The sequence below is a fragment of the Ambystoma mexicanum genome, chromosome 8, assembly GCF_040938575.1.
Source record: "Ambystoma mexicanum isolate Mex_15411 chromosome 8, UKY_AmexF1_1, whole genome shotgun sequence".
Taxonomy (NCBI): Eukaryota; Metazoa; Chordata; class Amphibia; order Caudata; family Ambystomatidae; genus Ambystoma; species Ambystoma mexicanum.
This window is the reverse complement of record NC_090929.1, coordinates 1,723,357,574-1,723,372,546: the sequence shown is the minus strand read 5'-3', so window position 1 is coordinate 1,723,372,546 and position 14,973 is coordinate 1,723,357,574. Positions and strand designations below refer to the sequence as shown.

The window sequence follows — 14,973 nt, the reverse complement described above, 5'->3', positions numbered from 1 at the left end:
CAAAAAACCCTCCCTAAATCCATCGATACCCACTAACTACAGACCCATCACCACTGTCCCTTTCCTGCTCAAAATATTAGATAAGACCGCCTACTAACAAATACAAAAATATCTAGAACAGAACCACCTCCTGGGAATCCGGCAATCTGGCTTTAGACCCCAGCACGGGACAAACGGCTCTCATAGACCTTAAGGCCCAAATTGACACAGAGATAATGGGAAAACTGCCCTACCACTCCTCCTAGACCTCTCAGCAGCATTTGATCTAGAAGATCACAAAATCTTATGCAACCACTTGGACTCGGCTGCCCACTTCTCCCAAGAAGCCATCGGCTGGATCAAGTCGTTCTTAAGTAACAGATCAATGCGTGTCTTTTGCACTTCAGCTTCTGCCGACCCCATCCCCATCACATGTGGAGTCCCTCAGGGTTCCTGCGTCTCCCCACACTGTATAACGTGTTCACAAAGCCCCTGTTTGATGATCTTGACGGTCTGGGTATCACCTACACTAATTATGCCGGGGATACCCAGATTCTCATCCCGTTGACGGGCGATTACAACAAGGATTTGGCCTTGGTGAACAGGGTATTCCTCATCATCCAGGCATGGATGGCCTCCCACAGTCTATGCCTGAATGATCACAAGACAGAACTCATCATCATAGGCTCCACCCCTAATCTCAACAAACTGGACCTTAACTATTCCAGCTTCATTATAGACGACAACACCATCAAGGTAGCCAAAGAAGTGAAAACCCTGGGAATCTACCTAGACTCCGCCCTCTCCTTCCAGAAACCGGTCAGCTTCATGGCCTCCTGCACAGCCTACACCTGTAAGCTAATAAGAGCAGCTAAACCCTTATCCACCCAGAACTGCATCACCCTAGCCAGAGCCCTTGTACTTTCAAAACTGGACTATTGTAACACCCTCTATGTAGGAGCCAACAAACAGATTACCAATAAAATCCAGACCCTACAAAATAATGCTGTCAGAGCTGCACTCAGCTTCCCCAAGAAAGAACACATCTGTAACTTTAGGAGAACCCACAATAGGCTCACCACCACCGATAAAATCATGCTCAAGGTAGCCTCCCTAACACACAAATGCCTCAATAATGCAGCCCCCCCCCTTACCTTGCCGACAGAATAAAGAGATACTCCCCTAACAGGCCTACCAGATCTACCAACGCCAACCTTTTTACAGTTCCCAGCTTCAACCAAACCAAAATGGGCGGCAACAGTTTCCAGGTGAAAGCTGCCCAACACTGGAACTCCCTACCACCTTCCCTCAGAACACCCCAAACCTATCCCCCACTTTAGACGCAGCTATATTAATTTGTTAAAAAATAAGGATCAATAATGGACCATGTCGCTTCTATCTATGTAAATATGTCAGCTGGCGAGGAGTCAGACCTAGACATAGCATAGGCTGCCCACCTTTTGACCCTGCGGTCTTTTAAAGTTTTGGGTTTAAGTAATTTACAGGCCGCACAGCCGTCCTCTTTGTGATCGAGGGGCAAGCAACGGTTACACCGTTTATGCTCGTCTTTCCAGGTAAACTTGCCCTTGCAACGTGGGCAAAACCTAAAGGGCGTCCTCTCCATAGTGGAGGGCATGAAATGTGATTACGACCTCGAAAGAGAGGGAGGGGAAAGAGAAAGGCATTCTCAGAGTGAAACAAAGCAATGACCACACAACCCCACTCTCCCTACTGTGTTAGGCCGGCAAGGCCAGGCCACGTGTTCGGCAGCGCCGAAGGATCTCCTCCGCTCGTCCCTCCGTCGAAGATCTTGCTCAGCGGAGAACAGCTTGGCAGCTACGTCGAGGGAGGGATCTATGTGATAGTTAATAATAATAAACGACCAAGGGTCGAGGAAATTATTTTGCAATGTCTCTCGAGGAGCTCTGCATAAAGGCGACCAATAACTGGGTGGAAAAAAACAATCTGAGGGACCTCGACACGTGAGGGGTTGTGGGTACACTGCATGTCACTATAGGGATAGTGTTACAGACATGCCTTGTCGACGTCCCCTTTTCGACTACGAAAAACAAAATGCAATACTCCGCAGTGACCACTGGATGTCGGACCTATGCACAGCATGTGATTCTAAGCAGAGTAACAAACATCAGAAATATGTTTACCTGCTTATTGCTATCTATGTAAATATGTTCACCCACATACTGCGTATCACGTATCCTGCAACTGTATCAACCCATGCATACAATGTATATTACTGTACAGCAATGTAACCAAGCTGAGAATAACCGTGCTGCTCCTCCGCCCTCACACCCCGGGTCTGGCGCGCAATATAAATGAATAAACTAAACAGGTAAGCATTGATCATTTTTAAGTTCCATTAAACAATCTTTTCCATAAAGATGGGCGAGACAGCATCATTAGTAGCAACCCACCGGTCACGGTTGACTAAGTATGTCAATTTCCTGCAAGTCTTGGGGTTCCAATGAATGGATAGAACATGTCTGTCCATTTGTAAGAGAAAAAGGGAAGGCATAGCTATGAAGCTACGGGACAAGGACTGCAAAGTGGTGGACAAAATCCTACGGTCACAGAGCAGAGGATTGATGCTGACAACAGGGGCAAGGAGACCGGACAACATCCTTGAAGCGCCTATGCACTCAATCGATGGCCATGCTGCTCCTCTTTGCCAGGTTAAGTGTGCGGAGAGGCAGCAAGAAGAAGATGAATATCCCATTCTTCCAGAATGTGCGCCCAGGTGCGCCCTCTCAGGAGGAAAAGCGTGTGATAAGCAGACACTGCTGTGCATATCAGCATAGAGGGGGCATTAAAGTCACCCCCAATAATAATCTAACAGCCCCAACTACGAGATGTTGCCTCGGAGAGTGCGGAATTCAGGGAGGAGATAGCCATATCTAGGGGTGTGACGACGGGATTCCAATATAAAGAGATAAGAGATTCTTGCAGTAAAAGTCCTCCAATTGGAGTTCTATAATGAGACAGAGCTCAAAAGGTATACATTTGTTTGACAATACATCTCAAGTTATTATTGATCAGTATTGCTAGCCCACCCGAGAGTCTTCCTGTTGAAATACGTTTGGCAGGAGAGAGGAAGGACGAAAATCCAACAAAGTGCAGGTCGAAAGTGCACATAGTCTCCTGTATAATAATGACAGATGTGGGTTCCCCACCATGTGGCGCGCCTTTGATCAAAGGTTCCAGCCAAGTTCGGCCCCAAGGGCAGAAGCCAAAGATGTTAGCTTGTTTGTTTGCTGTTCTAACATTTTGTTTTTGTTAACTTTGGAAAGAGAGCCATCATTACCAACAGAGGCGAATTCCAATTTGAGAATGGGCTGGAAATCAAGAAAAGCCCAGGCATCTTCTAAACAGTGTAAAGCCTGCACCTCCAGACCAAGTAAAACTAGATCTGATTTGTAATTATGAAGAAGCTTTGCGATTATGGGAGATTGCAATTTGCACAGCATCCGATAGTTAACATTTCAGAGCTTGATCCATTCAACGTAGTTAGATATAACATCACATAAAGATGGAATTTTATATAGAGCATTCATCAGATAAGACCGATTAATACGCGCAGTTGAAGTGGATTATTGATGTTATTTTTAGCGCAAAGTCTTCTTTTTACAGCTCTGTTGAGATTTTTTAACTTTCCGTGACAAAGTATTGTGTAGACGGAGTATCATCTTCTCAGAGGGAGGTTTGTTGGGTTGTAAATTAGCTAGTTGTTGATCCAAGAGATCAGTGATTGCCGACGGGCTATCTGGAGACTCATCAAAAGGAATGCCTGTAGGACCTGAAGACATGTCTTCACACAGACATTGGGTAACTAGGTTGGCCCGGACAAGAATTTGTTCAATTTGCAGTCTATCGTGTTGTAATTTGGCCACAGACGTTAAATCAATGGGCGAAGACTGTGGGGGCAAGTTTGAAACAGAATTAAGACTTTGAGCAACCTGGGAAAATGTTTTAGGTACTCAGTTTATCAACAAAAGATAATCAGTGGTTTGTGTGTATACAGAGCAAGATACTGCAGTTTTAGTATGTTTGAATTGCTCCTTCTGAAGTGCCAAAAGGGACCTTTCAGGACAAGTGGCATTGAATTGGTGTCAAGCTTCTTGCGCTAGGATAAAACCTTAGATTTTGCTCAATTTTGCTGTAGTAGCGACAGAGGCGTTCGTTTAGTGCCACACAAGTATATTCATGACACCTGTCAAGCAGATGGAGAATTTGAGTCAGAACCGGAAAGTTGTGTACATCTTGTTCTGATAAATTGCTCGCGACATCTTCATGTATGGAAGGGGGCGTGGAAAATTGGGTAGGAAGTGAAAGGATAGCGGCATCCTTGGGCGAGCCCAGCGGATGGGGGTCTTGACATAAGACTGGTTGAGATCAGTACAAGGAAGGAGCCAAATTAGCTAAGGAAGGGCAACTCGCCGTCATTGGAATCGATGAAGGAAAGTTAACTGAAGAGAGCGAGGACGGGGAAGAGGACATACTAGGGAATAGGGATGAGTCAGTCTTATCAAAATGAACTTGTTCACAATGTATACGCGATTTGGATACTGGGGCTGAAGGACCAAGTGAAAGGCGTGCAAGTTTGTCCAGCTCAGCCATGACGGCGGGAGCAAGCATGGAGTTGCCAGACATGGGAACAACAAGTCCATATTCTTGATTACCCATGAGAGTCGAAGAGGGTCAGAGGATTGAAATGACAGAGTAAAGAGAGTTTCCCAGGCAAAGGCATAAGTGCTGCATTTTCATGAGCGCCTAAGGGCTGACTGGCAGAAGATTTAATGGGCCGTTCACCTAGGTGCTTACCACTTCGAAGACTAATGTCCATTGTGAAGGAGTGCAGAGCCAAGGAAAAAGTTAAAAAGGCACTGTTCAAAGTTTGCCTTATGGCTCGCATGTGTCTATGAAACAGCGCGATGGAGCAAGTTTCACAAGCAGATGAGCGGATAAATAGCGTAATACTGCGTACCCTATAGCAGTACAGGGCGTTCGCTGTTATAGCGCAAAAGCAGAATTGAGTTTTTCCAAAGGGAACGTCAGAAAAGCAGTACAACACCACGATGGGACACACAGCTACAGCACAACAAAAAGCAGAGAAGAGACAAAAACTGCTGCATGGTTGCAGATGAGCACCTATTGAGATGTACTTGGCAGATATTTAATTGCAAAGTTTGCCTATATAAGGACCAGCACAGGTGTCCCAGAAGTGCACAAATAATTTAGTATAACTATTGTGATGAAGGCGCGCTTACAGCTGAGGCGTAACAATATCACAGCAGACTAAGCACGCGCACAAAATCAAAATATAAAGCAGTACAACAAGCAAACAGTTAGAATTTGCAAAAGATAAGGAGCGGATTGGAAAAGCATACCAAAAACAGTAGGCAGATATAAGAAGTGTGGGACCCATATCTCCACGCTTAACAGCCCAACAGCCACACTTCCGGAGCACTTTGGATGCGCGCGCAGGATGCGCGTGCACCAGTGCAAATAAGGAAGTGGCTGAAGAGGTGGGCGGGCAGGGGGGCGGAGCTGCAAGAAACAAGAGAGTTTGAGTACGCCGTTGGAAATAGCTCGTACATAAACAGAATCACAATAAGACCTGCGGGGAACCGCGGTCTTAGTTCAAAATACAATTCAAATTTCAGAGTCCAGATTTACTTTGTGTTGTAGAAGACACGCATGCAGCGTTACGGCAGGTATGAGGATTCCTCTTGCTGACGGCACCTTATGAGAACAAGTAGGCAGCCAGGCAGGGCAGCGAGGAGAAAGGCAGGAATCACAGCCCAACAGCCACACTTCCGGAGCACTTCAGACGACTAGCCTTAGATGCTATTGCGCTACTCAAAATGCGAAAATGTAAACCGAAAGCTCATCTTAACCCCCCCAGTTAAAAACCATGCGTGCAAAAAAAAGAAAACTAGAAGTTCTATGGAGAAATCTCCCGTCCAATGAAAACAAACGTAACCTGATTGAATTAACAAGCAAATACAAAACTGAAATCTTACATACTAAGAGAGAAACCTACAATGACAGGATAAATGAAGCCAGTTCGAGCACTAAGGAACTTTTTGTGATCCTAAGGGAATTGGAATCCCCTATAGCCCCTGAAGATCCTTGCATCAAGGATAAAGTATTGTGCACCGATATACAAAATGCTCTGTCAAATAAAATCGCCACCCTCCAAAACAAAATTGCAGCCAAAAGACTTAATGTATCCAGTCGAGATTCACACCAAGAACCTGAAGTACACCACCTGAACTGCCTACCTAAATTCTAATTCTCACAGTAATTAAAGAAGCAGCCAGAGACATGGCTCCATTTATTACTAAATTAATAAATGCATCATTTTGCACTTGCAGAGTCCCAACAAACCTAAAAGACGCCTGGATCCTACACATGCTAAAGAAAGCCTCACTAGACCAACCATCCCAACGAACTACAGGCCCATTACCACGGTACCATTCCTCCTCAAAATCTTAGATAAGGCGGCATACTTCCAGAGCCAGCACTACCTTGAGACAAATAATCTCCTAGGACTAAGACAATCAGGCTTCAGACCACTTCATGGTACTGAAACCGCACAGATTGACTTGAAAATACAAATTGACTCACTGAAGGACAAAAGGCAATGCGCCTTGCTCCTCTTATTAGACCTATCGGCCGCCTTCGATTTGGTGGACCACACTATGCACTGTAAACACCAGTCTACTGCAGCCAACTTCTCGCAAGAAGCCTCATACTGGATTCAATCCTTTCTCAACAGGTCAATGAGGGTCTTCTCCCAATCGGCTGCTGCTGATCCATCCCCGCTTACATGTAGTGTCCCCCACGGCTCGTGTGTGTGTCCCCTACCATGTACAATATATTCACAAAGCCTTTGACGAACTGGGATACCTGGGTATCATCTACACAAACTATGCAGATGATACCCAAATACCCCTACCCCTCTCTGGTGACCAAGACTTAGATCTAGCCCCTCTGAACAAAATATACCAAGTCATTCAGGCAATGATGGCGGCCATGGCTTATGCCTGAATGACGACAAAACAGAAATCTTAATCCTAGGTGCGCCAGCCCACCTTAATAAACTCAACACGCAATATACTGCATTCATTATTGATGGTATTATTTTCAAGGTGGCTAAAGATACCAAAACATTAGGCTTCTAGCTAGACTCCAACCTGAACATGGGTAAGCAAGACAATGCCACGTCCTCTGCTACAGCGTACACATGCAAGCCGATTCATGCTTGCAAACCCTACCTATCCATCAAGAGTTGCACAACGCTAGCTAGAGCCTTAATATGGTCGAACCTTGACTATTACAACGTCCTCCATGCAAGAGCTACCAAACAGATCACTAATAAACCACTAATATAATAAAACAATGCGCTGAGAACTGCACTACGCATTCCAAGGAGAGCACACATCTCTGCGGCCAGAAGAGAAAACAAATGGCTATCCATCAACGGTAGGATTCAATTCAAACTAGTTTCCATCACCCATAAATGTCTAAACAATGCCGCCCCACAGTACCTCCAAGAAAGAAATATCAGGAAATAGTCCTCTCGTCCCTCGAGTGCTGCCCAATCTTGTTGCATTGCAGTTCCCAGATTTAACCTGAAAAGAGCTGGTGGGAACAGCTTTCCGGTCCAAGCCGCCCGATGCTGGAACACACTCCTGTTGCACATCCAAACAGAACACACCTTCAAGTTTCAGAAACAATATGAAGGCATGGCTAGTCTCCAATGACATCTGGATGTAACCAAGTAGCTTTGCAATTTCATCATGTACTATACTGTATCGTGCTATACTTGCAATTGCTATGTACCGTAAATAATAATCCTGCCTGTAATTACCTTGTACTGTATATAAAAACGGCACACTTTTGTCGTGCCCAGATACCCTCGGGTGAGGAGCGCTTTATAAACAAACACCATTTCCCGGTGCTCACCTGCAGGTAATGTAAAGGTCACCAGATCAGTCAGGAAATAGCAGGCAAAGTCTCCTTTGCGCTGATGCAGAGAAGCAGCAATCTCCCGCCGGATCTGTTCAGTGACTTCAGGGCACACCATAGCCGGGATACACTTGGCTGCATGCTGAGAAACCTGCAACAAAGCACACTCGAGTTACAGACTCATAAGAGCACATGCATTCCCACCAAATGCAGCCTGTACTGATCACAGACAGCGAGAGCTACACACACACACACAAGACTTAACACGAGTAATTACTAGTGCAGTGCCCCTACACAGAGGAGAGGATAGAGGGGCAGAGCGAAAAACAACCTTCCCTTTGTGCCATCTTCTTAGACAAGCTTACCAGGCACTTTATGGTAAAATTCTCTGACCAAGCTGTTACCTGGAGTGTTTCTATGACATTAGCCATTACACGAGCACTCAGATCTGCTTTATCTTCATGGCACTGAATGGACTAGCAAATCTGCAGATCAAAGAATGACCTCAATGAAGATCCCATCTGTAACTTAATCTGCTGCATACTAGAAAAAAGATCAAGCGCTCCTTGCAAGTACTGTCGATACAATATTTAAGTGAGAAAGAAAACTCAGTACTTTGCGAGCATGAATAAGCAACATTGCACAAAACAACTGCAGAAATCCAAGTAGCGTCACTTGCAAATGACCCGCTTCTGAACAGTGACTTTCCTGAAGGACACCATTGTGGATTTCACTATCTGCCAAATTCACTAATTTCAGGAAACACAATTTTATCAACTAGAAACTAATTTGCCTTATTTGGCCCACCCAATTGTTTTCTCATTCAAAACAAAAAGCTGTTAATTTGGCTGCTCACAAGTTTACGGCGGCTCATAGGAGTCTTTATAGAGATTTGTGCGGCTCTGCAGAGTCACGTTGGTGTTTTGTGAGGCTCAGAGGAGTCCGTTTATGGTGTGTAGTGATTATTACTGCTTATTTACTTGAAATGTAGTCCGAGGTTGTCCTAGATTAGTTTCTTGGATGGTCTTGGGAGCATGGCAACAGAACATCTTGGTAGTAGGGTAACATGGTTGTTTTTTAGTAGATATGAGGGCTCAAGGTGTCTGGCCAACATCTGGAGGAAGTATGGTGGTATGGTTGACTGGTGCCCCACTGGTTGCCCTTTTGTGAGTGTTGCAATGAATGTTGTGTGCTTGAGGATGAGTCAGGCAAGTCTGTTGTTGGGTTGATTGTAGACGCCTGTCTTTTTAGTTGCCTTGATGCTATGGTCTGGAATAGTCTGTTAGAGATGTGCCTTGTGGGTGTGTAGCAGACTTCGTGCCAGCCCATATAGGTGGCTGTTTGTGCTCAGGTGTGGCAGCCCTGAGGTCCACCAGTGGCAGTGGTGGGCTGGAGGTGTCTCGTTTTCCCCAGGTTGTGTATGGAGTGCTAGTTAGTAGCCCAGAGGGGCAGGTTTGTGCTCCAGCATGGCAGGCTGGTTACCTGTTGGTGGCGGCGGCGGGTGGAAGATGATGTGTGAATTTTTTGAAGGACAGAAGTTTTTCTTTTTTGTTGGTGGGATGCCGTTACCGGATTGTTAGTTACGCCTGTTTGCCCAGCTGTTATCTTCCTGGCGTGGCAGTGGAGTTGTGCTAGGTTCATTGTATGTCTTGTCTAGATGTGAAGTGTGTGTCATCAGGTGAGTATGTGACAGTAGGGAAGGAGGCGTTAGGAGTAGCCTTCCTTGATGATAGGTGTGATGCCGTTTGTAGGTCACAGTGTGCGATTGCAAGGGAAGGAGGTGTTACGAGTAGCCTTCCTTTACGATTAGCCTTCCTTCCTCTGGTTTCTGCTGTGAATACTGTATGTATGTGGTGATGTCATTTGTGGAATGTATGAGGTAAGCTTGGAGGGTTTGTCATTTATGGAATGTATGAGGTAAGCTTGGAGTGTGTGTGTGTGTATGATGGAGTTCCAATCCAGGCAGTTGAAGATTGATAGCCTGGGTGGTGGGTGCCAGTGGATTTCCTTATGCTTTCCTCCCATGTCCTTATGGACTTGAGACCTGATTTGTTCCTGTAACTGAAGAAGTGGAATAAAGCATCTATGAAGTATACCTGCAACAGTATCCTTTCTTATATCACTATGACCCAGACCGGGTCATAAAGGATCAAGGGAACTCCTACCTTTTTGGAACGAACAAGGTAAGCAGTGTGGATTAGCAAAAACAGAAAAATAAAAAATGCTGCATACGCATATATTGTACACCAGTACATGAGACCCCACCACTGGCGTCTCTCCACACGTCGTTGAGTCTGCTCACTTTCTGGAACTGCGTGATTCTCTACAGTCCACATCGTGCCCGTCTACTACTTTAAGGAAAAACATTTGTTTTAATCATGCAGCCTCGTTAGATGCTCAGGCAGATTTAATATCTGATTATCGCTGCAAGCAATCTTATAATGGCAGGGTCATTCTTAGGATCCTGCACAAAAGTATGTATCAGTACTACGACCAACAAGAGCAGGGTAAGCTCAGAGTATAAAAATGAAGACCGCGAGAAGGAGCCTATGGACATCGACATCTGATAGAACCATGAAACTGACGAAAGAAATTCAGTGAGGAATGAGTTGGGGAACTGCTCCCTTTTCCAGTCATATATAAAAGAAATCAAGATCTGGCATTTTTAGCACATCAGCACCTTCTAAAGTCCAAATTTAAGATTTCTGTGACTCAAGAACAGTTAATTTTGCACTCCTGCTAAAAATATCTATAAACAGTGTCAGGGGTACACTTTACATTTACTTAATCAGCCATTTTAGCGTGTGTTAGGCAAGATTGTATACAGTACCCTTTGTATGCACTACAATAACCTTGACTTCCTGGCAATATGGACCTAAACTTTGGTATAAGTCTGAACTACACAGGTTGAGTGCGGTCGAGCAAACAGGCTGATCTGAAGAGGGGTCAATGTGAGCTGTAAGGTTGTGACAGTTTCACAGTACAGTTATTCAAATAAACACTTGCACTCAAGGTTTCTTGATAAAACACAGTCAGTTATATAAGCCTTATTCAGAAAGGGAGCAAAAACATGTAACACTTAATATACTTCAAAACACACTCTTAGTTTCCCTAAATCAGATGATACCCATTGGGGAATGGCACACAGACACTCCAAACACCCTCAGGTGACTTAAATAGCCAGGACATTGTGGACATTGATTTATCACTGGTACATTTAGAGCAATACGGAGTTGGGTGAGAAAAATAGAATAGAGGAATATAACAAAGGTTAACAAATACCTTCATAAACAGGCAAGTACTTTTCAACACCTTCCAAAGCACAAAGTCGGAGGTAAAGAGGAGTTTCTCAGGGAGCCAGGACAGCCAATGCTAGTTGCACAATTTCAAGGGGAGCTGAAGATCTTCTTTGCAGGTGGGTAAAAAGTATTGCATAATGTTTGTAGAAATGTTTGTAGAAAATGGAACACTTGAAGGGCCACAAGCTGGTAGGCTTGTGAAGGGCAAAGCTTTAGCAACTCTGCAAGGTTACCAAGACAGGTCTCAACTGAGAGCAAGTAAGGCTAAACAACAAGAGGCACGTTCTTAGACTCTCAGTACCCCTGGTTATAGGAAATGGTTCCAGCTGGCTTCTGTTCCTGTGCAGCTCTGCAGATCCTGTTCCTGGGCCTCAGTCATAGGGACAAGAGGGAGGACGTCTGGAGACGCCTGCTCTGCAATGGGATGGTCAGCTGCAGCAATGGGCAAACTTTAATTCAGCGGTCCTTCAGTGTTTCAGCTCCTCGCGTCTGAGTGCAAATAGCAACACTGCGGTTCTCGGATACCACTTCAGACTTTCCTTGCTTCTGGCTCAGGCTTGGTCAGTCCTGCAACAGGAAGTCGGGGGGGGGGGGATTATCCTAGCGCTCGGGTCCGACTTAAAAGCAGCACACAATCTGGTATTCCTCTCCCTGGCTCTTCGGTTCTAGCAGCAACTGCAGTGGAAATACAACCAGCTTCAAGAGGATGTACAGACGGGCTTACTTTGGAGTTGATTTGTCCCACCAACTCAAAAAGGAAGAAGTCGCCCTTGCAGGGCTTCTCTAGTCGAGGCGAATACAGAGCTTCAGCACAGCAGCAGGGCTTCACCGGGCCAACCAACGTTCCAGGAGTTGCAGAAGGCATCTCTTCCAAGTTCTTATTCTGATTCCTTCGTCCAGTGGTCGACTTGCCTTCCAAGCCAAAAAGCCTTGCCTTTTATGCAGGTTTCTCCCATTAATTCCAGGCTAGCTGTCAATCACACAGCAGGGTGGCTATCTTTGCCGGACAGCCAGCTGGCCAATCACCTTTGGGTGCATTCCTGTAACCAAGGGGATTAAGCACGGAGTTTCGGGCCCCTCCCTCACTTCCTGCCCTTGCCAGACATACTGGAACCAGAGGCGGGCTTCACTCGTGAATCCCGCCAAAGACAAAATGAACAAAGACCAAACCTGGTTTGGTGTGCAGAGTAAATCTCAAGAAGGACCTTTCCAACAGATAATGGTGAAAAAAGAATACCGGGGCCATTTTGACGAAATGGACACCCATGGGCGCCTTACCGTGGCTGCGAACGCAGCCCACGGTAAAAACACACAACAGTAGTAAAACGTAAACCACTGCCACCAGCCATTAATTGTAGAAAGGGTAACAAAAATGTTACATGAAAACCTAGACAAAGGGGATACTAAGTAACCCCTCCAGCACCCTATGGCAAGATAGTGTGTGCTGGGTCTAGAAAGTTACAAAATGTAAGTAAATTCAATTTGACTTCACTGCTCTTGGAAACAGTAGCTTCACCAAGAGAAAGTATTTAAACCTTTGGGAAATCCAAGAGACTTCCCTGTGCGTGACAGAATGTAAAGATGCCGCCTATGGAGTTTGTCACACACCAAAGTCAGAAGAAACAGAATAAATCACATTAAAATTACACAAGAGATTTAAAAAAAAGTCTTATAGTCCAGCAAAAGAGCTGGGGGTCTCTAAGGTAGAAGGGAATTAACACATTTCTGAGAATTCTCCCCAACAGCGTGGGTCCGTCATCGATCTGGTCTGCACGTGCTTAACTACTACTACTACTTGTCTTGCTTCCGAATCGGTTGGGGGGCGTTCCGGTCTCACCAGCATACAGTTTGACGTCGCCCTAGTGTATCCAGGCATGCCTTTCTTGGACTTTTACTGCAGATGGAGTAATACTCTCCACGATGAATGATATATTAAACCGGGGCTCATGCCACTTCCTTGTGAAGTTGTGCACTAAAACAGGATCTCCAATGAAAAATTTAGGTACAGAAAAGCCTGTCCAATAATGCTGTGTGTTGCACAGGAGTACCGTCCGCTCAGTCACTTCCTGCCCCTCGTTTTTCTCAAGCGGGAAAACAAACGCTACCAATTCTGCAGCTTGTGCTGAAAAGTGAGATGTAGTCTTGCACTTGCTACCACTTCAAATTCCCCATTAGCTCTACGCCTTACCACAGCTGAACCTGAATGCCTTTCTCCATCGGTTCGATACATTTATGACGACCCGTCAATAAAGAGAACCCCCCCCCCCCACCCATCCCCCTGCTAATGCATTCTCCTTTACTCTTGGAATCTCACCATAGCAAAAGACAGTGAAGTGAAGCTTAAGGTCAGGATTAACAATAAAAGCAAAAAGTTAAGGTCCATATGAATGGAAGGAAATTTACAGTAAAGAGGAATGTTTCGTAACAGTAGTCGCTGGGAAAATCAGAATAAGAGGGTGTTTTTGGGGGGAGTGGAGATGCATACCAGTTTTGCTCCACTCCCAAATGCCATATGGTTGCATGAGCATCATATCCTGCACCCCACTCCCCCACTCTCCCTTGCCTTACTCAGAATGGTGTTGGTCTAGTCAAGGATCCCCTTAAGCCTGCTGTAGTGGGCTGGGACAGAGCAAGATGCGTGCCTGGACTTTTCCAACGGGACTTGGGCACATCACACTCAACAGTTTGTAGTTGGGCTTCCCTAGTATCATGGGGCAGCTTACCATTACCATTATTGTTGCCTATAGTCACCACAATCATCATACTACTAGGAATCGCTTCTTCACAGCATCAAACCCCAAACTGACACACACAGAAGATCAGCAGAAGGAAGACGATGACGGGGACCGGTAGCTTCTTTGCAGGCACGAGCTAGAATGGTACCCAGTCGAACGCTGTGCTGAACCAGTCACTGGGCTGGACACCACCCTTTTCCATTCTTACTCCAACTTCTTGTACTGCAGCAATTATATTTGCAATTGTCCAGTTATCAGCATCTGAAGAAGGTATGAAAGTGCAACATGCACTCCCGATTTTTCAGCAAACACCGCTCTCCATTGCTGTGAGGAGGTCCAAATCTTAGCGGTTTTGCATAGTCAGTCTCAGTGCTCTTACCTCTACCTTGATGACGCTGAACCCTTCCTTAGTATCGTTGGCCACTTGGATCAGCTCCCCAGGCAATTATCTGGAGTCACTTGGCATTTGCTTGTGCTTGGATGCTGGGGATCAGTGATGCAAAAAATGTCTCTGCGGAATTGAAAAGTTTGTATTCATCAGGGATCTATGCCAAAAGGTTAGAAGTGGTTGGAGGGTAGTTGGAGGCTGTCTTTCTGCGGGACACTTGATCTTGCAGCTTGTCCGATAGTATATCATAGATGGGGGTTCTTCATTCATTGGTTGGGGCGCCAGTTGCTGTTTGCTGGGCACACCTTCCGCCTTGATGTGCTTTTCCGGAATAACCAGCTGTGTAGAGTGCAACCTTGCCAGGGCACAGTAGCCCCTCCATGATTACTGGAAGTGCAAGTATGCCTGTTTGCCGCACATCCAGTAGTGGTCCATTACGGTGGCAGTTCCTTTCTGCAGGTCAGGGATGAGGAGGGTTTTGTTACAGCGAGTGTTCAACCCAATGGATACTTTCCCTTCCCCATGAAAGCAAAGTTTGAATTTCTCTTTGTGCTGGATCCCGATTGTTTTTTCAAGTGCAGTA

The 14,973-nt window shown here is 45.5% G+C and overlaps 1 protein-coding gene across 1 annotated transcript in view; it reads right to left on the bottom strand.

The window, feature by feature from the left end:
• The window catches only part of ZRANB1 (zinc finger RANBP2-type containing 1), a 421,332-nt gene that overhangs the window by 218,829 nt on the left and 187,530 nt on the right, over nt 1-14,973 (bottom strand). Inside the window, exon 4 of the mRNA XM_069612045.1 lies at nt 7,966-8,119. Within this exon, the coding sequence (XP_069468146.1) occupies nt 7,966-8,119 (154 nt within the window). The remainder of the gene's footprint in view (nt 1-7,965; nt 8,120-14,973) is intronic.